The sequence below is a fragment of the Symphalangus syndactylus genome, chromosome 4 (assembly GCF_028878055.3).
Source record: "Symphalangus syndactylus isolate Jambi chromosome 4, NHGRI_mSymSyn1-v2.1_pri, whole genome shotgun sequence".
NCBI lineage: Eukaryota > Metazoa > Chordata > Mammalia > Primates > Hylobatidae > Symphalangus > Symphalangus syndactylus.
The window spans coordinates 79,316,182-79,340,644 of NC_072426.2; the positions used below are offsets into that span (position 1 = coordinate 79,316,182).

The 24,463-nt window shown below is 42.7% G+C and overlaps 1 protein-coding gene across 1 annotated transcript; it reads right to left on the reverse strand.

Annotated features, from left to right (window-relative positions):
• Positions 1-4,475: 4,475 nt before the first annotated feature.
• LOC134736326 (uncharacterized) lies at positions 4,476-23,932 on the reverse strand. The gene is made up of 5 exons (XM_063637108.1): positions 23,910-23,932; positions 23,473-23,782; positions 22,557-22,740; positions 7,435-7,728; positions 4,476-5,790 (listed from the first exon to the last, which is right to left on the reverse strand). Exons 1-4 carry the CDS (start codon positions 23,930-23,932, stop codon positions 7,472-7,474), a joined length of 774 nt encoding a protein of 257 aa, XP_063493178.1. The 3' UTR covers positions 4,476-5,790; positions 7,435-7,471.
• Between the last annotated feature and the right edge of the window lie 531 nt (positions 23,933-24,463).

Consider the following 24,463-nt stretch of genomic DNA (forward strand, 5'->3'; position numbering starts at 1 on the left):
CGGTTTTAATAGAATCTGGAATGTCCATCACCCCAAAAGATGATGTTTAACACAGGTAGAAGACTCTCCTCTTTGGCATGTAGCCCAGAAAAAGTGAGAAAAGGTGTCCACACATACATGTACATAAGCTAGTCTCCCAAACGAGGGAACATATGTGACATTCATTTGCCAAAAGAGTTAGGTTCCAGTCCTCAAGGATTACCTCCTCCTGTAAAAGATGAGGAATGTACCATTTGGCAAGTTGGCCATCGCTGGATAATAGCTTTAGCTTCTTTCCAGGTAATGCTGTATCTGCATTTGAGACCAGAGGCATTAACATGGGTTAAATTGTGAAAGTGTCTAGCTTTAGGTATTGCAGTAGCAACTAGGCGATCAGCCATTTGATTCCCTTCAGTCAAAGGTCCTGGAAGATGTGTATGAGCCCTTATGTGAGTGATATAAATAGGGTGCATTCTACTTCTAACTGCTGTTTCCAATTGGGTAAATAAAGTCATCAGTTGTTCATCTGTATGAAATCGTAACTGAGCATTTTCAATTAACTGTATGGAACGAACCACGTATGAAGAATCAGAAATCACAATAATAGGCATATCAAAAGCAGTCAATACCTCAATTACAGCTACAAGCTCCGCTTTTTGAGATGAAGTATAGGGCGTCTGAAAAACTTTATATTTTGATCCAAAATAAGAAACTTTACCATTATTAGACCCATCTGTAAAAACATTCTCAGCACCTTTAATTGGTTTAAATTTAGTTATTTTGGGGAGAATCCAATTAGTTAATTTCAAAAACTGAAACAGCTTCATTTTAGGAAAATGATTATTGAGAATACCCACAAAGTCAGCTAAATGAGTTTGCCAAGTAAGACTATTTACAAAAGCTTGCTGTATTTGTACCTTTGTGAGAGGGACAATAATTTTTCCAGGATCATATCCACGTAATTTAACAATCTGAGTTCTCCCAATCCCTATCATAGTAGTGATTTGATCTAAATAAGGAGTCAGAGTCCATGAATTAGTATGTGGAAGAAAAAGCCACTCTACTAAGTCCTTTTCTTGGACAATAACACCAGTAGTTGAATGCAGAGTTGAAAAAATTAGCAAATCTAGAGTCTTCTCTGGATCTATTCTATTTATTTGAGCTTTATGGACTTGCTTCTCAATCAGTTGTTAACTCTGCCTTAGCCGCCTTCGTTAATTGCCGAGGGCTAGTGAGACTAGGATTTCCTTTAAGGATAGAAAACAGATTATTCATGGCATAGGCAGGAATTCTTAGAGCAGGTCGTATCAAATTAATGTCCCCTAGTAATTTTTGAAAGTCATTTAATGTTTTTAGTTGATCCCTATGAATGGTTACTTTCTGTGGCACAGTGATAGTGTCATTTACTAAGGTCCCCAAGTAGGAGTAAGGAGTAGTAGTCTGAATTTTGTCAGGAGCTATAATTAAACCAGTGCAATAAATTGAATTTTGCAAGTGATCATAACATTGGAGTAATATTTCTCCAGGTGGGGGCAGCACAAAATATACCATCCATATAGTGAATAATGTAACACTGTGAAAATTTTTTATGAGTAGGTTCAATTGCTTGCCCCACGTACGTCAGGCAAATTGTGGGACTGTTTAACATGCCCTGTGGCAACACTTTGCAATGGTCACACTTAGCAGGCTGCAGGTTGTTTACTGCAGGAATTGTAAATGCAAAGCATTCACAGTCTTGCTCAGCTAAAGGGATAGTAAAGAAACAGTCTTTTAAATCTGTGACTATTAAAGGCCAATTTTTTGGAATTATAGCAGAAGAAGGCAATCCTGGCTGTAATGCTCCCATAGGTTGTATAACTGAAATGATGGCTCTTAAGTCAATTAATATTCTCCATTTACCTGATTTTTTCTTAATTACGAAAACTGGTGAATTCCAATGGGAAAATGCTGGAGCTATGTGCCCATTTTCTAATTGTTCAGTAACTAATTTCTCTAAAGCCTCTAGTTTCTCTTTACTTAGCAGCCATTGTTCTATCCAAATTGGCTTATCTGTTAACCATTTTAAAGGTATAGGTTCTGGAGGCTTAACAATGGCCACCAGCAAAAATGATACCCTAATCTTTGGTGGGAACTTTTCAAACCTTGCAAATTTTTTCCTAGTCCCGTACCAGGGACATACCCCATTTCATGCATCATATGTTGACTTTGAAGGCTATATAACTGTTCTGGAAGTAGAACTTGTGCTCCCCACTGTTGTAATAAACCTCTTCCCCATAAATTTATAGGTACAGAAGTTATAATTGGTTGAATAGTCCCAGGTTGTCCATCAGGCCCTTCACAATGCAAAATATAACTACTTTGATATACTTCAGGGGCTTTACCAACTCCAACTATGTTAAATTTAGTGGGTTGAATTGGCCACATGGATGGCCAGTGCTGTAGAGAAATGATTGAAATATCTGCTCCTGTATCTGCCAAGCCTTTAAATTTCTTTCCCTGAATAGTTATGTCACAGGTAGGACGTTTATCAGTAATTTGATTTACCCAATAAGCTGCTTTGCCTTGTTTATTTGTGCTTCCAAATCCTCCTGTTCATTTAATTTCACTTTTTCCCATTCCCACATACAGCACAATCAGGAGCTGTGCTATGCACTCTCCTGGCTCTGCTTTCCAGGGAACAAAAGTAGATATAACAATGTGAATTTCCCCATTGTAATCTGAATCAATGACTCCTGTATGTATTTGTGCCCATTTTAAACTTAAACTAGACTTTCCTAAAAGTAATCCTATTGTCCCCGCTGGCAAGGGTCCACAGACTCCTGTTGGGATCTTTTGCGGGGGTTCCCCAGGCAGAAGGCTCACAGTTTTGTGCAATATAAATCTATTGCGGCACTACCAGGTGTGGTGGGTGACAGACATTGTACAGGGGTGAGGGAATGGCCTGAGCTGGAAATACCCCGGTTTAGAATGAGGCCTGGAATGGGCCCCTCATGGCGTTTCCCGAAATCGGGTTCCCTACTTTATCAAACTTAGAGTGACACTGATTAACCCAATGTTTTCCTTTTTTACATTTTGGACATATTTCAGACTCAGCAGTTTTCTTTTTTCCCCTATCTGGCAGCCTGACTTGCTGATTTTTTCTACATTCTTTTTTAGTATGCCCATGCTTCCCGTAGTTAAAACAAGATCCAGGAAATGGAGTACTTCCTTTATTCACTCTCAGTCCTGCCATTGCCTTGCCAACAAAGCAGCTTTATGCAGATTACTTCCGATACGATCACAGGCCTTGATACAATCAACTAAAGGTGCTTTCCCTCTGATAGGTGGCAGAGCAGCCTGGCAATTGGGATTAGCATTGTTGAAAGCTAATAACTGCAACACTATATCATGAGCAGCTGAATCTGCAATCATCTTTTTAAGAGACTCCTGTAACCGAGTTATAAAATCAAGGTATGGTTCTCTTGGTCCCTGTTTTATAGCACTAAAGGAAGGGAATTGTTCTTCACCTGTGGTGATTTTTTCCCAAGCTTTAATGCACGCTCTGCTAAGCTGTTCTGTGGCATCATCCTGCATGACCACTTATGCATCTAAACTAGCCCATTTGCCAACCCCCAAAAGTTGGTCTGCAGTTATACTAATTTGAGGTTGGGCCTGGGCATTGTGAGCAGACTGAATGGAAGCTTCATCTGCCCACCAAGTTTTAAATTGTAAGAACTGAGCAGGAGTTGGACAAGCTCAAGTAAAAGCATCCCAGTCAGTAGGAATCATCCGACTGGAAACAGCAACATTCCTTAACAGTCCCATTACGAAAGGAGATACTGCCATACTGATTTATAGCTTGTTTAAATTCTTTGAGTAATTTAAAAGTAAAAGGCTCAAATGTAGCTATAATATTTCCCTGTTGATCTGGGGGGGGGTGTATTCTAACAGGGAACTGCCAAGCCTCTAAATCACCCTCTCATCTAGCTTGCTGAATTCCTGCCTGAATAGAACTAAGAGCAGTCGCTTGAGGCACTGCTCAAACAGTCACTGGGGCAACTACTTTTTGCCCAGTGTCCTCCAGAAAAGAAAGATCTTGAGAGTCATTTTCTTCAAAATAATAATGAGGGGGTGCAGAAGGGTAGGGATGAACCTCTCCCTCCTTTGCCACTTTAGCTTTAGCTGGTAAACATGCTCTGTAACCTCTTCTGTTACTTCGTTATATCCTCCTTCCTCCTCATCATCTGTGTGAAAAAGTTCCAAGGTGAAACGAACCAGACCCCAAACTTGTCCCATTGTTACCCTGATGCTTCTGAGCTCCCCTTCTTACTCACCATGGAGATTGCTTTAAGAGTACTCGTGTGTCCTCCACTAGTTTTCCTTTCCAAATGTCACTCCGGTGACCCTTCAACCTGGATTCGAGCCCCCACGATGGACTCCACTTGCTGAGACCAGCTCGGTCAGGGAGACCCTAACCCAGCAGCGCTAGAGGAATTAAAGACACACACACAGAAATATAGAGGTGTCAAGTGGGAAATCAAGGGTCTCACAGCCTTCAGAGCTGAGAGCCCCGAACAGAGATTTACCCACTTATTTATTAACAGCAAACCAGTCATTAGCATTGTTTCTATAGATATTAACTAAAAGTATCCCTTATGGGAAATGAAAGGATGGGCTGAATTAAAGGAATAGGTTGGGCTAGTTAACTGCAGCAAGAGCATGTCCTTAAGGCACAGATCGGGCATGCTATTGTTTGTGGCTTAAGAATGCCTTTAAGCAGTTTTCCACCCTGGGCAGGCCAGGTGTTCCTTGCCCTCATTCCGGTAAACCCACAACCTTCCAGCTTGGGCGTTAGGGCCATCATGAACATGTTACAGTGCTACAGAGATTTTGTTTATGGCCAGTTTTGGGGCCAGTTTATGGCCAGATTTGTGGGGGCCTGCTCCCAACAGCCCTCATATTTTATTGGTGAAAAGACGGATCCCAAGAGACAATAAAAAAGATACTTGATTTCTACTGTAGGGTTGATCCTGGAACAATCTGGGTCTCAACTCTGCAAGTCCACTTACAGAGGATTTTTAAAAACAAATGCAGTAGGTCGGTATGGTCAGTTTCCACATTTGAAACCAAATGTGGCAGGAAAATACAGTATTGGCCAGGTTCCAGGCCTACATGCACAGAGGGTCTACTTTTCCTACCCACAGGCTCAACAAGGCTGATTTCAGGACCTGGGCATGCATAGATATGTGCCGAGACCAGCTTGGTCATGGAGACCCCAACCCAGTGGTGCTAGAGGAATGAAGACAAACACACAGAAATAAAGTGCAAAGTGGGAATCAGGGGGATAACAGCCTTCAGAACTGAAAGCCACAAACAGAGTTTGACCCACATGTTTGACAGCAAGCCAGTGATAAGTATCGTTTCTATAGATTATAGATTAGCTGAAAGCATTCCTTATGAAAAACAAAGCATTCTTAGAGAGGAGTAGAGAAACAGTCTCTGGCTGATTATCTGCAGCAAAAACATGTTGTTAAGGTACAGGCCGCTCATGCTATTGTTTGTGGTTTGAGCAATTTTCCGCTCCAGGCGGGCCAGGTGTTCCCTACCCTGCTCCAGTAAACTAACAACTTCTAGCAGTGTGCATCATAGCCATCACAAGCATGTCACATTGGTGCAGAAATCCTGTTCATGGCCAGTTTAAGGCCTGTTTATGAGAGGCTTAGGGTCTGTTCCCAGCATGTCTCCCTTTCTGTTTTTGCAAAGCGATAAAAGCAAAGGCAGCTTTGTCATGGTGGGCTACTTCTCGCAGGATTCGGGATCCACATCTGCAGACTACACAAAGACAAAAAATATAGATTAAAGGCACAGTCATCATTGAAATCACAGAGCCTCAAAATGTCTTGATCCATTTTAATGGGTTAATAGCTGCTAATCTATCTGCAGCTCCTTCAAGCACTTCAGTTCCTGGCATTAACATCAGATGTGCCTGAGAGGCTTGAAATACGTGTTCTTTCAGTTTTGCAATATCCAAAGATAAATTTCCAGTATGACCCTTTAAGTGTCTCTTAACTGTTTCCCACTCATGCTCTGTTTCATTATAGAGGTGAGGAGTAATGCAAAAATCAGAAGTATTCCAATCACATTGTAACTGCATTCTATATTTTAAACTAACTACACAATCTCCTAACCATGTGATAGTTTGTTGGAGATCATTAATCTGGTTAGCTAATTTCTGGTATTTATTAGTTTGGGAATTCCACAGCAAAATAGATTTTTTCTGCCAATTATTTACATAGTCTGCTGTTTGTACTGTGTTGATAAAGCAACTCCAGCTACCATGGCAGTAGCTGTGACAGCAATCAATCCCATAATGATTAAAATTAAAGTAGCAATGAAACCCCGAGAGTGCCTCAAAATCTTTTGAAGAATTTCAGTAATAATATGCACAGAAGGAGAGGCTTCTCAAGGATGGGAAAAGTTTACAGGTATCCATACTCCTTCTCAGGCTCTTACCACTAAGACAGAATGATCAGTATTATACAAGGAAGAATTCACACAAGAAAACAATCACATTCTTGACAGTCACATGATGACTAGGGAGATCAAGTTTTAAATCACTCACTACAAGCAGAAAGGGAGGACAGACACAACTCTGTATCCAGACTGAATCATTGTGAACCAATTCTAACATGTAATTAGGATTATATTGGGTTGGCTTAGTGTATTTCCCTTCCCAAATCTTTATCTTTTTCAGTGCCATTAATATTATCCACAACTCCTTATGTTTAGCTCCTACAGCAGGTCATATCATTTGGGGTTGAGGTTCCATCATACCACCATATGTCCAAATAATAGGAACTTTTGCTGTACTTTTTATAGTGTCTACCATCTGATCATTTTCTTTAGATGCATGGTGACCATTACCTACAGATTGAGAGGTGAGCCTTATAAATGCCCCTTTAGGGGACCAATCAATAATGACTCCATATGAATCATTACACAACACCTTTGCTTGTCCTGCAATACAATCTTCCCAAGCAAACACCTTCATTTTTTCTGACCATGTCCAATCCACTATACAGATAGGATTTTGAGGGTTGTAAACTTTGGTTACAGGAGCATAATCATTGTAATAAATACTCAGATCAGAAAGCATATGTAATTGTGCCACAGAGATGTTACATTCAGGCACTATTGCCAGCCAAGATTGATGACTGGCAGGTAAACACCCATTGGCTTTTCCCAAGCAAATAGTTAAATGCTCAAATCCCAACGAAATATTCATAATTGTTCCCTCCTCTTGGGGATGAGACGGGCCTCTATCATCTGTAGAACCAAGTATCCAAAAGCTGTCATTAGTGTATACCTCCACTGGGGGGTCTAACCAGGTTACTGGCCATGGAAGTGGTGGAAAAGGAATATATGCCCAACAAGTATAACTGATTCTGTTTCAGCAGGTACTGGGGGAAAACTCACGGCAATGGTGAGCACAGCCATCATAGCTGCCATTAGATTACTCATTGTAACTGGTCGTCCCGCTTCCTTCAGATTTTCTTCTGCCATCTGTGTCAACTTCTTGATCTGGCTCCACATGGGTGGCTGTGCCCAGTGAGTGTTGCTTGCCGGAACTGGTGTCTTCCTTATTGTCAGTCTTGACATGGCTGCAACTGGGGGGTCCTTGGGTTCCTCCCAAAATCTCTTCCTCAGCATCTGGCTCATGACAAGGTTTCAGGTGTCTTGATGGTATCCAAATCAGCTGCTGGTTTTGGCCTGGAGAAACACAAGGATAACCTCTACCCATGTTATTTTTACCTATTTCCCAACTTCCTGTTATCGGATCTCTCCACCAAACCAGTTGTTCTGCTTCTGTCTTTGCAGCTGGTTTCTGTAGATGCTGTTTAGCTGCTGATAGCATCTGGCCTTTAGGGAGGCTCAAAAAATTTAAAGACAATAATGCTAGATTCAATTGCATATGTGGAGTCCCGTAGTCATTGTCTCCCTCTTTCTGTTTATTCAATTGTCATTTTAGGGAGCTATTCATTCATTCCACAATGGCTTGTCCTTGTGAATTATATGGGATGCCAGTGATATGTTTAATATTCCATTGAGAGAAAAATGTAACCATAGTTTGACTAGTATATCCTGGGTCATTGTCCATTTTAACCAAAGCCGGAATGCCTATGACTGTGAAGCATTGCAGAAGATGCCATTTAACATGGGCAGAAGATTCCCATTTGACAGGTAGGCCAAACAAAGTGAGAAAATGTTATCTACATGCACATAGGCCAATTTACTAAAAGAAGGAACACGAGTGACATCCATTTGTCAAAGACAGTTTGGTTTCAATCCACAGGGGTTAACACCCCCAGTAAAGGACGGAGAATGAATCATTTGACAGGTTGGGCATTGTTGAATAATGGCTTTAGCCTCTTTCCAAGTAATATTATGTCTTTGTGAAGGACCAGAGGCATTTACATGAGTCAAAGTGTGAAAGTGTTTAGCATTAGATAATGCCGTGGCAACTAAGTGGTCAGCCACTGAATTCCCTGTAGTTAAAGGCCCTGGAAGGGGTGTATGAGCTCTAATATGAGTAATGTAAAAAGGGTGCATTCTATTCCTAACTCCAGTTTGTAACTGGGTACATAAAGTCATCAGTTGTTCATCTGTATGAAACCATAACTGAGCATTTTCAATCAATTGTGTAGAATGAACCACGTATGCTGAATCAGAAATTACATTGACAGGCATCTCAAAAGCAGTCAGTACCTCAATTACAGCTACAAGCTCTGCTTTTTGAGCTCAACTATAGGACGTCTGGAAAACTTTATTTTTTGATCCGGAATAAGAAGCTTAACCATTACTAGACCTATCTGTGAAAACATTTTCAGCACTTTCAATTGGTTTAAATTTAGTTATTCTAGGGAGAATCCAATTAGTTAATTTCAAAAATTGAAATAACTTTGTTTTTGGAAAGTGATTATCAAGAACACCCATGAAATCAGCTAAATGGGTTTGCCAAGTAAGAGTATTTATAAAGGCCTGTTGTATTTGTGGCTTTGTAAGAGGGACAATAATTTTTCCAGGGTCATATCCATGCAATTTAACAATTCAAGTTCTCCCATTTCCTATCAGAGTAGCAATTTGACCTAAATAAGGAGTTAGAGTCCATTAATTAGTATGTGGAAGAAAAAGCCATTCTACCAGGTCCTGCTTTTGGACAACACCACCAGTAGGTGAATGCTGAGTTGGAAAAATCAATAAGTCTAAAGTCTTTTCAGGATCTATTCTATTTATTTGAGCCTTATGCACTTGCTTCTCAATCAGCTGTATCTCTGCCTCAGTCTCTGTTGTTAATTGCCGAGGGCTAGTGAGACTATGATCTCCTATAAGGATAGAAAATAGATTACTCACGGCATAGATAGGAATGCCTAGAGCAGGTCATGTCCAATTAATGTCCCCTAGTAACTTTTGAAAGTCACTCAATGTTTTCAATTGATGCCTACATATGGTTACTTTCTGTGGCACAATGGTAGTGTCATTTACTAAGGTCCCTAAGTAGAAGTAAGGAGTAGTAGTCTGAATTTTGTCAGGAGCTAAAATTAAACTGGCATGAGAAATCGGGTTTTGCAAGTGATCATAACATTGGAGTAATATTTCCCGAGTGGGGGCTGTGCAAAGAATATCATCCATATAATGAATAATTTAACACTGTGACAAATTTTTTATGAGTAGGTTCAATTGCTTGTCCTACATAAGTCTGATAAATTGTTGGACTGTTTAACATGACTTGTAGCAACACTTTCCAGTGAAAATGCTTAGCAGGCTGCATGTTGTTTACTGCAGGAATTGTAAATGCAAACCATTCACACTCTTGCTCAGCTAAGGAGATAGTAATGAAACAGTCTTTTAAATCTATGACTATTAAAGGCCAATTTTTTGGAATCATAGCAGGAGAAGGCAACCCTGGCTGCAATGCCCCAGTAGGCTTTATAACTGAATTAATGGCTCTAAGATCTGTCAACATTCTCCATTTACGTGTTTTCTTAATAACAAAGACTGGAGAATTCCAGGGGGAAAATGTTGGAACTATGTGTGCTTTTTCTAACTGTTCAGTAGCTAAGTCCTCTAAAGCCTCCAGTTTCTCTTTACTCAGCATCCATTTTTCTAACCAAATTGGCTTATCTGTTAACCATTTTAAAGGTATAGGTTCTGGAAGCTTAAGAATGGCCACCATCAAAAATGATATCCTAACCCTGATAAGAATTCTGTCCTTTCACTTGAAGTGGTTTCTTTAACCCTTGTAAATTTTTTCTTAATCCCATGCCAGGCACATACACCATCTCTTGCATCATATGCTGACTCTGAGGGCTATATAATTGTTCTGGAATTAACACTTGTGCTCCCCATTGCTGTAATAAATCTCTTCCCCATAAATTTACAGGTACAGAAGTTACAATTGGTTAAATAGTCCCAGATTGTCCATCGAGTCCTTCACAATGCAAAATATAACTGCTTCGATATACTTCAGAGGCTTTACCGACTCCAACTGTGTTAAATTGAGTGGGTTGAATTGGCCATGTAGACGGCCAGTGCTGTAGAGAAATGATTGAAATGTCTGCTCCTGTATCTAACAATCCTTTAAATTTTTTCCCCTGAATAGTTATTTCACAGGTAGGATGTTTATCAGTAATTTGATTCACCCAATAAGCTGCTTTGCTTTATTTATTTGTGCTTCAAAATCCTCCTGTACATTTAGTTTCACTTTTCCCCATTTCCACATACAGCACAATCAGGAGCTGTGCTATATGCTCTGCTGGCTCTGCTTTCCAGAGAACAGAAGTAGATATAACAATTTGTATTTCCCCATTGTAATCTGAATCAATGGCTCCTGTATGTACTTGCAATCCTTTTAAATCTAAACTAGAACTACCTAGAAGTAATCCTACCGTCCCTGCTGGCAAGGGTCCACAGACTCCTGTTGGCACTTTTTGTGGGGGTTCCCCAGGCAGAAGGCTCACAGCTTTTGTGCAGCATAAATCTACTGTGGCACTACTGGCTGTGGCAGGGGACAGGCATTGTACAGCGGTGAGGGAGTGGCCTGAGCCAGAAATTCCCTGGTTTGGAATGGGGCCCGGGACAGGCCCCTCATGGCATTTCCCAAAATCAGGTTCCCATCTTTCTCAAACTTAGACTGACACTGATTAGCCCAGTGTTTTCCTTTCTTGCATTTTGGACATATTTCAGGCTCAGCATTTTTCTATTTTCCCCCAACTGGCAGTCTGACTCACAGATTTTTTTCTACATTCTTTCTTAGTATGACCATGCTTCCCACAACAAGCTCCAGGAAATGGAGTATTTCCTTTACCCACTCTCATTCCTGCCATTGCCTGGGCCAGCAGGGTAGCTCTATGCAGATTACCTCTGATACCATCACAAGCTTTAATATAGTCAACCAAATGTGCTTTTCCTCTAATAGGTCACAGAGCGGCTTGGCACTCAGGATTGGCATTGTTGAAAGCTAATAACCACAACACTATATCCTTAGCAGGCGAATCTGCAATTACCTTTTTAAGAGACTCCTGTAACCTGGCTATAAAATCTGCATAAGGTTCTTTGGGCCCCTGCTTGACAGCACTAAAGGAAGGGTATTGTTCTCCTCCTGAAGTGATGTTTTTTCCCAAACTCTTATGCACACTCCTCTAAGCTGCTCTATGGCATCATCCTGCATGACCACTTGTGCATCTATCTAAACCAGCCCATCTGCAAACCCCCAAAAGTTGGTCTGCAGTTACATTAATTTGAGGTTGGGCCTTGGCGTTGCAAGCAGCCTGAATGGAAGCTTCATCTGCCCACTGAGTTTTAAATTGTAAGACCTGAGCAGGAGTCAGACTAGCTCCAGTAAAAGCATCCCACTCAGTAGGAATCATCTGACTAGAGACAGCAACATTCCTTAACAGTCCCATTACAAAAGGAGAACCTGGTTCATATTGATTAATAGCATGTTTAAATTCCTTAAGTATTTTAAAAGGAAAAGCCTCAAACATAGCTATAATATTCCCCTGTTGATCAAGTGGGTGTATTCTAACAAGGAACTGCCAAGCATCCATATCACCCTTTCATCTAGCTTGCTGGATCCATGCCTGAATAGAACTAGAGCGGTCACTTGAGGTGCTGCTCGAACAGTCACTGAGGCAACTACTTTTTGCCCAGTGTCCTCCAGAAAAGAAAGATTTGGAGGGTCAGGCCACTCTTTTACTTCAAAATGATGAGGGGGTACAGAGGGGGAGGGACAAACCTCTCCCTTCTTTGCCGCTTTAGCTGGCAAGCAATACTGCTCTGTCACCTCTTCTGTTACTTCATTATACTCTCCTTCTTCCTCTGATTCCTCCTCCTCATCTGTGTGGAAAGGCTCCAAGGTGGGACGAACCAGAGCCCACACTGACCAGATAGTTATAGGAATATCCTCAGCACCTTCCTTATATGCCTTTTTCAGTGCACTGGCTACCTTTTCCCAGACCTCTATATTCATAGTTCCTTGGTCCAGAAACCAGGGGCAGTATTTCTCTACTGCACTACAAAGCTGCACAAGTTGGCTAGGGCTAACCATTCCCCCTTTTCTGAGGAGCTGCCAAAGCAGACTCAAATAAGCCTTATGCCTGCTCGACCCTTGTCCCGTTGTTACCCTGATGCTTCCAAGCTCCCCCTCTTACTTACCACGGGATTGCTTAAGAGTACTCTGGTGTCCTCCAGCATAGTTCCACATTCTCCGTCGCTCCAGCGACCCCTCAACCCAGGTTTGAGCCCTATGTTGGGCACCACTTGCCGAGACCAGCTTGGTCATGGAGACCCCAACCCAGTGGTGATGGAGGAATGAAGACAAACACACAGAAATAAAGTGCAAAGTGGGAATCGGGGGATAACAGCCTTCAGAGCTGAGAGCCATGAAGAGAGTTTGACCCACATATTTATTGACAACGAGCCAGTGATAAGCATTGTTTCTATAGGTTATACATTAGCTAAAAGCATTCCTTATGGGAAACAAAGCATTCTTATGAGGGGCAGAGAAACAGTCTCTGGCTGATTATCTGCAGCAAAAACATGTTGTTATGGCACAGGCCGCTCATGCTGTTGTTTGTGGTTTGAGCAGTTTTCCACTCTGGGTGGGCCAGGTGTTCCTTGCCCTGCTCCAGTAAACCAACAACTTCTAGCAGTGTGCGTCATAGCCATCATGAGCACGTGACATTACTGCAGAAATCCTGTTTATGGCCAGTTTCTTTAAGGCCTGTTTATGACAGGCTTAGGGCCTGTTCCCAGCAGATTTGGGTGTCCAAAGTGGGTCCTTGAACCAATCCTCTGGACACCAAGGGACAACTGTGTTCAAACCATGGTTTGAGTTTGGAGAGATTAATGACAACAGTGGCTAAGCATGGGAAGGATTTCTATGGTGGGACTGCACTGGACCACCTCTGAATGTGTGTATTATGATTCACTGGAGCCTGTTGTGTTAGCCCATAAGGAGGGTAATTATTGGTTGACACTTGCTCATCCTCTACAGTTCAGTCAATTGAATGTGCAGTTTAGTAAATTAAACAAATCTAAATTATTATTTGATTGGCGTTAGCGGGATGCATATAGTAAGATTTACTCAGAGTATCCTAAAAATTCCCCCAGTTTTATTTAGTTTTGTGGAATTATGTCCTCTTTCCAATTTTGCAACATTTCCTTGCATGTTAAAACATTCTTCCCTGAACCCACAATGACTCTTTTACAACCCATCTCTGATACAAGAGAAAAGATATTTCAATGAAAAACAGAGATCAATTTTGTACATAAGCTAAAAACAAACAAAACAAACCCAGAAGCGTACCTGCTGTGCTCATTCCCTTGTGCCCAAGAGAAAAAAAGAAAGACACCATCATGGAAACTGATGCCTTAGGAAATATTTTATTCATCATTTGGAAATTTATCACCAGCACACTGAGGGCAGTAGCCATTTCTCTCAGCTGCTTGTAGATAATTCACATCTTTGTCAAAAGACTCTCCTTCAAAAAATGTGGAAAATTGATTTCAATGAGTTAAGGAAATACAAGTCATGAGGAATGAAAACAAAAATAACACATAGATAATCTGTCTTGTCACATTTTATGTCTAGATATTGAGGGTATCAAGGAGATGCGTGCCTGGTGATGAATAAAGACAAATAGTTGATCTTGGAAGCATGGAATTGGGACTTGGAGCTGCAACCCCCAGCTCAGATTCTCTTCTGTTATTGACCTTCTGGAGAGACAGGCATATTGGCATCCTTGGTTTACCTACACTAAACTTCTTGCATACAGATAGGCAAACTGAGAGCTAGAAAAATGAACTGGCCCAAATTTACAGAATTAAATGACTTTGTCACATGAGTCAGTGAAGAGCCTTAAAGATTAGTGAAGTCTATAAAATTGTGGGAGAGTCATCAACTAAGTTATGCAAGCTGTCCAATCCCCTCTCAGATTTCACATGGAATATTTCAGCGGGAACAGAGGCAAATGAAGGGAGTTGGGTACACACACAAGGGCTGGTGTGGCCATTGAGATGCCTGAGCATTTACCAGGGGAGTTTTCTTTAGAAGGAAATATCTGCAGCATCTTACCAAACCCTTTGCCAGGGATCTCAGAGGCTCTGAGAACACTAAGCTCTGTCTGTATTCCTACATTACAAAAAACCAAGAGGGATGTAGCCCTTGTTCTTGTGTTTTACTGAAAGGGAGGCTCATGGCCCCATCCAGACAGCCTCCACACTCTGCCTTTGATCCCAGAGGCTGAAGGAGAACGTCTTAGACAGCTGCAGCCCTAGGTATGGTTCTAACACATGGAGGCTCCTCTGAGAAATCTATAGGGCTTCGTTAGGGCCATCAATAGGGTTGCTTGTCGTGCCACATTTCTGGGACTTTGGAATTTTTTTAATGGTTTGCTTTAATATTCTTTTTTTTTTTTTTATGGAGTCTTGCTGTGTCACCCAGGCTGGAGTGTAATGGCACAATCCTGGCTCACTGCAGCCTCTGCCTCCTGGGTTCAAGCAATTCTCTTGCCTTAGCCTCCTCAGTAGCTTGGATTACAGGCACTCACCAACACAAATGGCTAATTTTTGTACTTTTAGTAGAGACAGGATTCCACCATGTTGGCCAGGCTGATCTCGAACTCCTGACCTCAAGTGATCCACCTTCCTTGGCCTCCCAAAGTGCTGGGATTACAGGTGTGAGCCACCACACCAAGCCATATTTGCTTCAATATTCTAACACAAAATGATACTTTATCATCCAATGTTCCCACTTCTCAATAGGATGCAACTGCTGTGCTTTTTTTGAAATAATTAGTTTTGAAAATAATTATTTCAAAATGTAGTCCTCCCACACAGCCCTATTTCCATTGGGATTTTAAAGGATTACACAAAATAGCCATCACATTGCACTTAATGTGCCCTATGTAATGCAGCACCCAGCCTGCCACAGCCACTTGGGCGGCTCCTGCCCACTCTCTCCTCCAGGCTCTCTCACATGCATCAAGGCTGTGATCAAATGGGACATTCTCCAGCCCCTCCTAACCCCTAATTCAGATTGTAGCCCACCCTTCAGCAGTCCCTATCCCTTGTCCTTCATTTTGTTCCATAACTTTTGACACCTTCCAACATTCTATGGTTGTGCTTTCCTTTTTTTTTTTTTTTTTTGGACAAAGTCTTGCTCTGTTGCCCAGGCTGGAGTGCAGTGTCGTGATCTTGGCTCACTGCAAGCTCTGCCTCCCAGGTTCACGCCATTCTCCTGCCTCAGCCTCCTGAGTAGCTGGGACTACATGTGCCCACCACCACGCCCAGCTAATTTTTTTGTATTTTTTAGTAGTGACGGGGTTTCACCATGTTAGCCAGGATGGTCTTGATCTCCTGACCTCATGATCCACCCACCTCGGCCTCCCAAAGTGCTGGGATTACAGGTATGAGCCACCATGCATGGCTGGTTGTGCTTATTTCTTTAGTGAACTATTTGCTCTTCCGCATGAAATTGCAAGTTCCACAGGGACATAATTTTTTTTATGGCTTTATTATTTGCGGTATGTCCAGTGCCTAGAAAAGTACCTGGCAAGTGTTGTGAAGTATTTCCTGAATAGAGGCTGAATGTTGTGGTAAGTTTCACTGTGATTCCTCATCTTGTGCCTGCACTTGCAAGTTTCTTCTTGTCTGCCTGGGGAGGTGCATTCAGCACCCTCAGCCTCCCACCACTCAAGGTCCCTGTCTGCATGAGTGTAATTGCTATCAAGTGTCAACAGCACAATCCCTTCCCCCACTCTCATTCAGAAGCTCCTCATCTGCTCTGGGATGGGACAAACTCACTCTTGTGTCATCATTCTTCCAAGTTTATTAAAATTCAAAATGTGAGTGTCTACCCTTTTCTTTCTTTGCCCTTTGTTAACTTCCCTTTTGAAAGAGGAGATGCCAAGGTTTAGACTAAATGGGAGAGAAATAGTGGGAAACTGGAGAACAAGGGAGGAAAACCACATTGGTTAATCTATCAAATCATTACATTTCTATATGATTAAGCATAAAATAAAATGTCTTTGAATAAGTTATGCAGTCCAAGGGGTCTCTAACTAATGAGCAGGTCCTGAAGGACATGGTAAAGCCCATATCAAAGCCAAGTTAATTAGCATTTTATCCTGATGAATCCATGGGGACAAGCACTTCAGCTAAATTTTCATGAAACAAAGACAGCATTTGTGGGGTCTGTGTCTGACCTTGTCATAGGTGGGACATCCTTTGAGGGGGATCCGTGAGTCTTAGCTAAGTCAATGGGGAAGGGGAATTCTTTGCAGTAAGGCAGGAACACAAGGTGGGGATTTCTTTAACTATCACAGTTTCCCAGTGCCTCAGGGCTCGAGTAGAATTCAACAGTGTCACCATCAGTACCTGAGCATATATCATGAAAGAAATAGCTTAAGACTCCAAATACTTATTTACTGTGGAACTGCCAAACAACCGTGTTCATGGATTTTGAAAATATCATGGCATGCTGCATCTTGCCATCTGGGACATGTTCCAGACTCAAATGAATCCCATAGACATAAGATTAGCCACAGACAGAATTATGAAGAACAACAAAACACCTTAAACTACATGGGTAATTCAGAACCTAAGTGAAAAAAAGAAAACTGGAATGCATGGGGCCACTCTGTGAGTTATGAAGTGCATGATTCAGCCCATTCCTTTCAACCACAACCACAGATGCAAAAGACAGTGGAACTGAGTAACTTGCAGGCTTGTCATGAGCACCAGAATCAAGAAGATTGATAAATACCTGTTACTCTATGGAATCAATCTTTCTTTTCTTTTTTCTTTTTCTTTCTTTCTTTCTTTCTTCTTTCTTTCTTTCTTTCTTTCTTTCTTTCTTTCTTTCTTTCTTTCTTTTTCTTTCTTTCCTTTCTTTCTTTCTTTCTTCTTCTTTCTTTCTTTCTTTCTTTCTTTCCTCTTTCTTCTTTTTTTTCTTTCTCTTTCTTTCTTCTTTTTCTTTTTCTCTCTCTTTCTCTTTCTCTCTCTCTTTCTTTTTAATTTTGAGATAGAGTTTAGCTCTTGTCACCCAGGCTGGAGTTCAGTGGCACAATCTCTGCTGTGTGCAACCTCTGCCTCCTGGGTTCAAGTGATTCTCCTGCCTCAGCCTCCTGAGTAGCTGGGATTACAGGCACCCACCACCACATCTGGCTAATTTTTTGTATTTTTGATAGAGACGGGGCTTCACCATGTTGGCCAGGCTGATCTCTAACGCCTGACCTTGGGTGATCACCCACCCTGGCCTCCCAAAGTGCTGGGAATACAGGTGTGAGCCACCATGCCCAGCTCTCTATGTAATTTTCTAATCTTCAATTTTGTAATATTTAATTTTCTTCTATAGAAGACTGAAGATTCTCTATAGAAATTAAAGATTTTCTGTAGAAAACTTTTTTTTTTTTAGATGGCATCTCACTCTGTTGCCCAGGCAGGAGTGTAGTGGCACAATCTCAGCTCACTGCTACCTCTGCTCTTGGGTTCAAGAGATTCTCCCACCTCAGCCTCCTGAATAGCTGGGATTACAGGTGTGCACCATGACACTCAGCTAATTTTTGTATTTTTCGTAGAGATGGGTTTCGCCATGTTGCCCAGGATGGTGTTGAGCTCCTCAGCTCAAGTGATCTGTCCCTGTTGACCTCCCAAAGTGTTGGGATTACAAGTGTGAGCCACCATGCCCCGCCTTATGTTGTTAGTTTTTAATCTAAAAGAATGCCTCTGTCTTCATAGAGTTTTGCCCAGTGTTAATGACAAAATTCTTGCCAAAGTCCCACCAAGTGCCCCATGTGCCGTGGCAATGCCCTGAGCTCCTAAATGTTGCAGGCTGCTCCACTGGATGCTGAGACTTCGTTATTGCAGAAATGCTGAGACTGCTTATTAAGGAAGGAGGAGATTATAAGTAAATAATCTTCCTGAGGATTTTTTTTTTTTTTCGAGATGGAGTTTCACTTTTGTTGCCCATGCCGGAGTGCGGTAACACGATCTTGGCTCACTGCAACCTCTGCCTCCTGGATTCAAGTGATTCTCCTGCCTCAGCCTCCTGAGTAGCTGGGATTACAGGCATGTGCCACCACACCCAGCTAATTGTTTGCATTTTTAGTAGAGATGGGGTTTCTCCACGTTGATCAGGCTGGTCTTGAACTCCCAACCTCAGGTGATCCGCCCACCTCGGCCTCCCAAAGTGCTGGGATTACAGGCATGAGTCATCATGCCTAGACTTTTTTGTTTTTTTTTTTTTAAGATAGAGTTTTGCTCTTGTTGCCCAGGTTTGTGTGCAATGGTGTGATCTCAGTTCACTGCAACCTCTGCCTCCCAGGTTCAAGCAATTCTCCTGCCTCTGCCTCCCGGGTAGCTGGGATTCCAGGCATGCACCACCATGCCTGGTTAATTTTTGTATTTTTAGTAGAGATGGGGTTTCTCCATGTTGGCCAAGCTGGTCTTGAACTCCCAACCTCAGGTGATCTGCCTGCCTCAGCCTCCCAAAGTGCTGGGATTACAGGCATGAGCCACTGTGCCCAGCCTTCATAAGGATTTTTAAAGCTATTCACAAACTTCGATCACCAATCTACCCATGGAAGTTGTTTTCTCTGGGAAACTACATTCCCATTTGTGTGTAACACAGTTTGGACATGGTGGCTGCAGCTCTCCTAGGGCCTACTGTGGAAGCTTCTTCCTCAATAGAACCTCAGGATTTATCAAAGTAAAAAAATAATAAAAAATTCATATGCTATCTGACTGCTGCCACTGCTGAAGGAATGTGTTATTTCTCAACCACTAATAAAACACAGAAACAGTTTCATTAAAGTTGGGTTGTTGCTTTTCTTTTGAGTGAGAATATCATTGTTCTAAGACTTCCATAGTTGTTGATCTGATCAAGTAAATCTAGTGAAACTTTTTTTGTTTCAGGTTATGAAGCAAAGCATTTTATTAGATGCACCACAAAGGGCATATTAATAGTAAATGGCAACACAATTTTAGATTATTAGCACTAAACTATGTTTTAAAATAATGTATAATACTTCTATACAAGGCCTGGCACGGTGGCTCAAGCCTGGAATTCTAGCACTTTGGGAGGCCGACGTAGGAGGATTGCTTGAGCCCAGGAGGTGGAGGCTGCAATGAGCCGAGTTTGCACTACTGCACTCTAGCCTGGGCCACAAAGTGAGACCTTGTCTCAGACAAACAACAAAAACCAAAAACAAAAACTTGCCATGGTCCACAGGGAAAGTGGCCATGGCCATGTCAATAAGGACACTTCAAGCCCATGGTGTTTGGAGGTTTGAGGCAGCCACAACATCAGATGTGTTTTCTGGGCTCTGCTGCAGGAATGGAGGAGCTGTGCTGGGCTCCTCGCCCCACTCTGAAGTTTGACCATGGGCTGGATGTGCTTTTTCTTAGGGAAGATGCCACAGGCTCCTTCCTCCTTCCCAGAGACAGACACAGGTCCCCAAAGCCTCCCATACCTGGCTGAGGAAGCCAGGCAGACACGTTCCCTTTCCAGAAGGAAGGCCCCAGAGCTCCTCAGGATCTGGAAGCTAAGGACGAATGCAGGGCGGTGTCCCTGGTCACCCCCACTGACCTTGGGGTCATCTGATTTGCAGAGCTGACACCCTGGCTTGCGGGGGAGAAAAGTTATGTGTATTTTGAAATTTGTGTTCGTTAACATGTATTATTATCAAAGCCAAGGAAGTCTACTGAGAAGGAAGAAGGAGGACACTGAATGCCAGCCCAGGCTGCAGTGAGGCCTCCAGCAGCCTGCTGTATGACTTAACAAATGCTGAGTCAATGCAGAGATGTGCTTGAAATCATCTCCCAAATCATTCCATTTAAATGGATCTTCCTGAGTCTGAGCTTTCTGCTTTTGGGAGGGTTGTTAATAATTTGCCCATATATATTCATAATGAATTTCTCTACACATGAATTCCAGAGTAATTATTCAAAGTCTAGAGTTAACATTTTTTCCATTGTTACTTACATACATGTGGTGTGTTACTCCTCTTCATGCCAAATATTTTCTTATGCCACATACCAACCGCAGAGCTATCAGATTAATTTTGAAGACTTCAATATGTTTCAAAGACAAGGTATCTGACCAATTCTTATGCAATTGTTTTTTTGTTTTTAGATCTCAAGTTATAGTGTTAAAGGCATAGCATTTTTTCACTACATTCAAATTATACAAAGCTTTTGGCTCAGAAAATGCTTAATCACCATTTGATTACAGAAAGTTAATAAGCTAATATACAGAAAGTTAATAAGGTAACATACAGAAAGCTCAGTTGCTAACTTATCCCATTGCCAGGTCTTTAATTTGGATGGCCACAGTTGACACTCATGAAACTCACCACTGACCTGGTGCTGGCTGTGTCCTTCCTGCTGATGTTTTGTGGGTATCATCCACGCGGAGACCTCGATCTTCGGTGGAGTGGCTCCTGGCTTTCTCCCCACTGAACATATCCAGCTCTCCTCCCTTCATCTCCTCTTCCAAGATAACAAGTGTGTTGTTTCACCTCTTTCTCCCTACAAAGCCAGACAGCTTACAAAGCAGGGACTGTTCCATGTACATCTGACTTTCTTACCCAGGTCTGTGTGTGAGCATCTGCATGTGCCTGTGAATATGTGTGTGCATGTGTGCATTCATGTGTATATGTGTGCCTGTATGTGTGTGCATGTGTGCCTGTGTACCAAGAACCCTGAGGTCAGTGGCTGAGTGTAAGGAACTTGAAGCTCTTACAAGTACTTTGAATACGGAAAGACACATTTGTGTCACATAGGTGCATTAGTCCTTTGCAGTTGCCTAACAGTCCATTTTATTTTAATGCTAATGTTTGTAATTGTGCAGTGGATTCACAGAATGACACAGTCGGTGCCTCCCCAGCATCATTGCCCTACATGCATGACATTATCCAGTGTGCACACATGTAGGTTGCTAGAGTATTTAGAGTAAACTGGGAGTTCATGGAAACCTGGCTGCTCCCAGAAGCACTCAGCACAGCCTAACATGACATAAAGTGTTACAATTAATAAATAAATTAAGCAAAGCTACTGCATACAAGATCATTATCAACCAGATTACTATATACAACTATGAACACAAAGAAATGAAACAACAAAAATCAAACTAGAGAACAAGAACCTATGACAAAAATAAGCCAATAAGGGGCTAACTTACAGATTTTAACAATAAGCCCTTCAATTTAATATAAGGAAAAAAAGCCCTAAAGAAAAATTAACAAAATAAGAAGAGTACATGAAGAAAAGTAAGGCACAGAGGCCAATAAACATTTTCTAAACTCTACCTCACATGAAACAGGTTACAGCAAGAGGATCTCTGCAGGGCAGGAGTCCAGAAACACTGAAATTCAATCACCTCAACTTCTTTCTTCTTTTTTTTTTGAGAAGAAGTTTCGTTCTGGTTGCCCAGGTTGGAGTACAATGGGGCGATCTGCAACCTCACTGCAACCTCCACCTCCTGGGTTCAAGCGATTCTCATGCCTCAGCCTCCTGAGTAGCTGGGATTACAGGTGTCTGCCCCACGCCCAGCTGATTTTTGTATTTTTAGTATAGATGGGGGTTTCACTACGTTGGCCAGGCTGGTCTGAACTCCTGACCTTCAGGTGATCCACCCGCCTTGGCATCCCAAAGTGCTGGGATTACAGGCATAAGCCAATGTGCCCGGCACCTCAACTTCTTTCTCAAGAATCAAGAAAGAAAAATCAAGTGCAAAGAATACAGGATGAAGGCAATAATAAAGATAACAAACATCAGTGAAATGGAAAAAAAATACAACAGAAATAAACCAAGGCTAAAAGTTGTTTTTATAAACAACATAGTTAATAAACCACTAGCAAAACTGATTAAGGAAAAAAGATTACAGAACACAAGTGACCAGTATCAGAATCAAAACAACAGCATACATAACAGTATTATAACAAGATAATCAGAGAATTTTGTGAAATTCTCCCGGGGAGGCCGAGACTCCTGCCTGTCCTTCCTCCGCCGCCAGCACCCCAGACTCCCGGACTCACCCTCGGCTGGGTTGCCCTCTCCTCCTTTCAGAGCTGGACCCCACAGGTTCCGGGCTTCTTGGGCTCTGGGAGGACGCGCAGCGGAAGGCGAAGTCGCTATATGAGGCCGCTCCATCAAGTCTCCTTGCGCTGTTGCTGCCTCACTGCCTCCAGCCTCCAGCATCCAGGGAGAGTGCAGGCAAAACTGATTAAGGAAAAAAGATTAAAGAACACAAGTGACCAGTATCAGAATCAAAAAAACAACTCTACATAACAGTATTATAACAAGATAATCAGAGAAATTTGTGAAATACATATGATCAAAAGTCTGACAACAGAGATCGCAATAGATGCTGAAAACCCAACTTACTAAAACTGGCACAAAAATAGCATAAAATAAGAACACTCCTATGTATATTAAACAAAATTAATTAACTATTTTAAAAAACCCAACAAATCAACAATAATGCTCCACAAGGAAAACACCAGGATCAGACTTTGAAAATGTTCCAAATATTTAAGGAAGAAAAAAATATTGACACTGCTCACTCTCTCTCAGAAAGAAAGAAGAAAGGGATGATTTTTCAATTTGTTTCGTGAAGCCAGCATTACATTAATACACAATTTGATCAGACAATAAAAAACCCAGAAATAATAGATGTTCTGTTTCACAAACACAGATACAAATATTCTAAGAAAAACATTGTTACATGAACTAAACCAAGCAAAAAATTAAAAATGAAATTAAACAACAAAGACCAGAGTAGGAAACAACAACCTACAATAGAAATGAACCAATAAAGGACTGATCTCTAAAGTGTCTTTAAAAATGCTTCACATCAATATAGGAAAAACACAAATGATCCAAGACAAAAAGAACACTATGTAGGAAAAAAAAGGGGGGTGCATGGGCGAATAAATATTTGCTAAGCCGTACTTTGAAGAGGGTTATTTCCAGTTCCAGATGAGAGATACCCACAGGCAGCCCGGAGGGTGGGACCCCAGGGGACAGGACCCCAGGGAGGTGACAGAGGCCCTGGCAGTGGGGGATCTGGGGCCGAAGGGGACCCCATCCTCTTCCCGGGCTGCCGCTCAAGGCTCCTGCCACTCCCGGGCTCCAGCGCCCTCTCACCGGGTCCTGATCAGGGCTCCCTTTCTCACCCCGGGTCAGGCAGAAGACCCCGGATCCCAGTCCCAAAGGAAACGGAGGCTTCAGGGCTTCCACGGAGGAGAGAAGGGGAGGTCTCCTCTACGACCCGGGCTCCTCTCCGACCCGGGCTCCTCCAGCGCCCACTCCAACGGGCTCTGAGAGGGCGAGGAGGAGGTCGGGGGCTAGGTTCAAGCCGCACTAGGCCCAGGATTCAAGAAGGAAACGGGCTCCTGAGACGCCTGTGCATCAGAGGGGTCCTGGCTCGGCTTGGGATGGGGCTCGGGAAGGGTCAGACGGTCTGCCAGGCTCCCAGCCTAAGGCCGCCCTCCCCGGCGCGCAACTCCCGCCCCCGCCGCTGGGGCCCTCCTGCCTTTCCCTGCACGTTGCTCCCCGGGAGGCGGAGACTCCTGCCTGTCCTTCCTCTGCCGCCGGTATCCCAGACTCCCGGACTCACGAGCGGCTGGGTTGCCGTCTCCTCCTTTCAGCGCTGGACGCCACAGGTTCCAGGCTTCTTGGGCTCTGGGAGGAGAGAAAGCGGAAGGCGAGGTCGCTATATGAGGCAGCTCCAAAGTCGCCTCGCGCTGTTGCTGCCTCACTGCCTCCAGCCTCCAGCATGCGGGGAGAGTGCAGGCAGGCTGCGCCCTGTTCTCTTCCTTCTCCTCCTGCCCACGGTGGAGCAGCCTCCAGCATCCAGGGAGAGTGGGGCATGTGGTGCCTGGCCCTCTTCCTTCTCCTCCTGCCCAGGGCGGAGCAGTACAGACCACGCTGCCTAGAACAG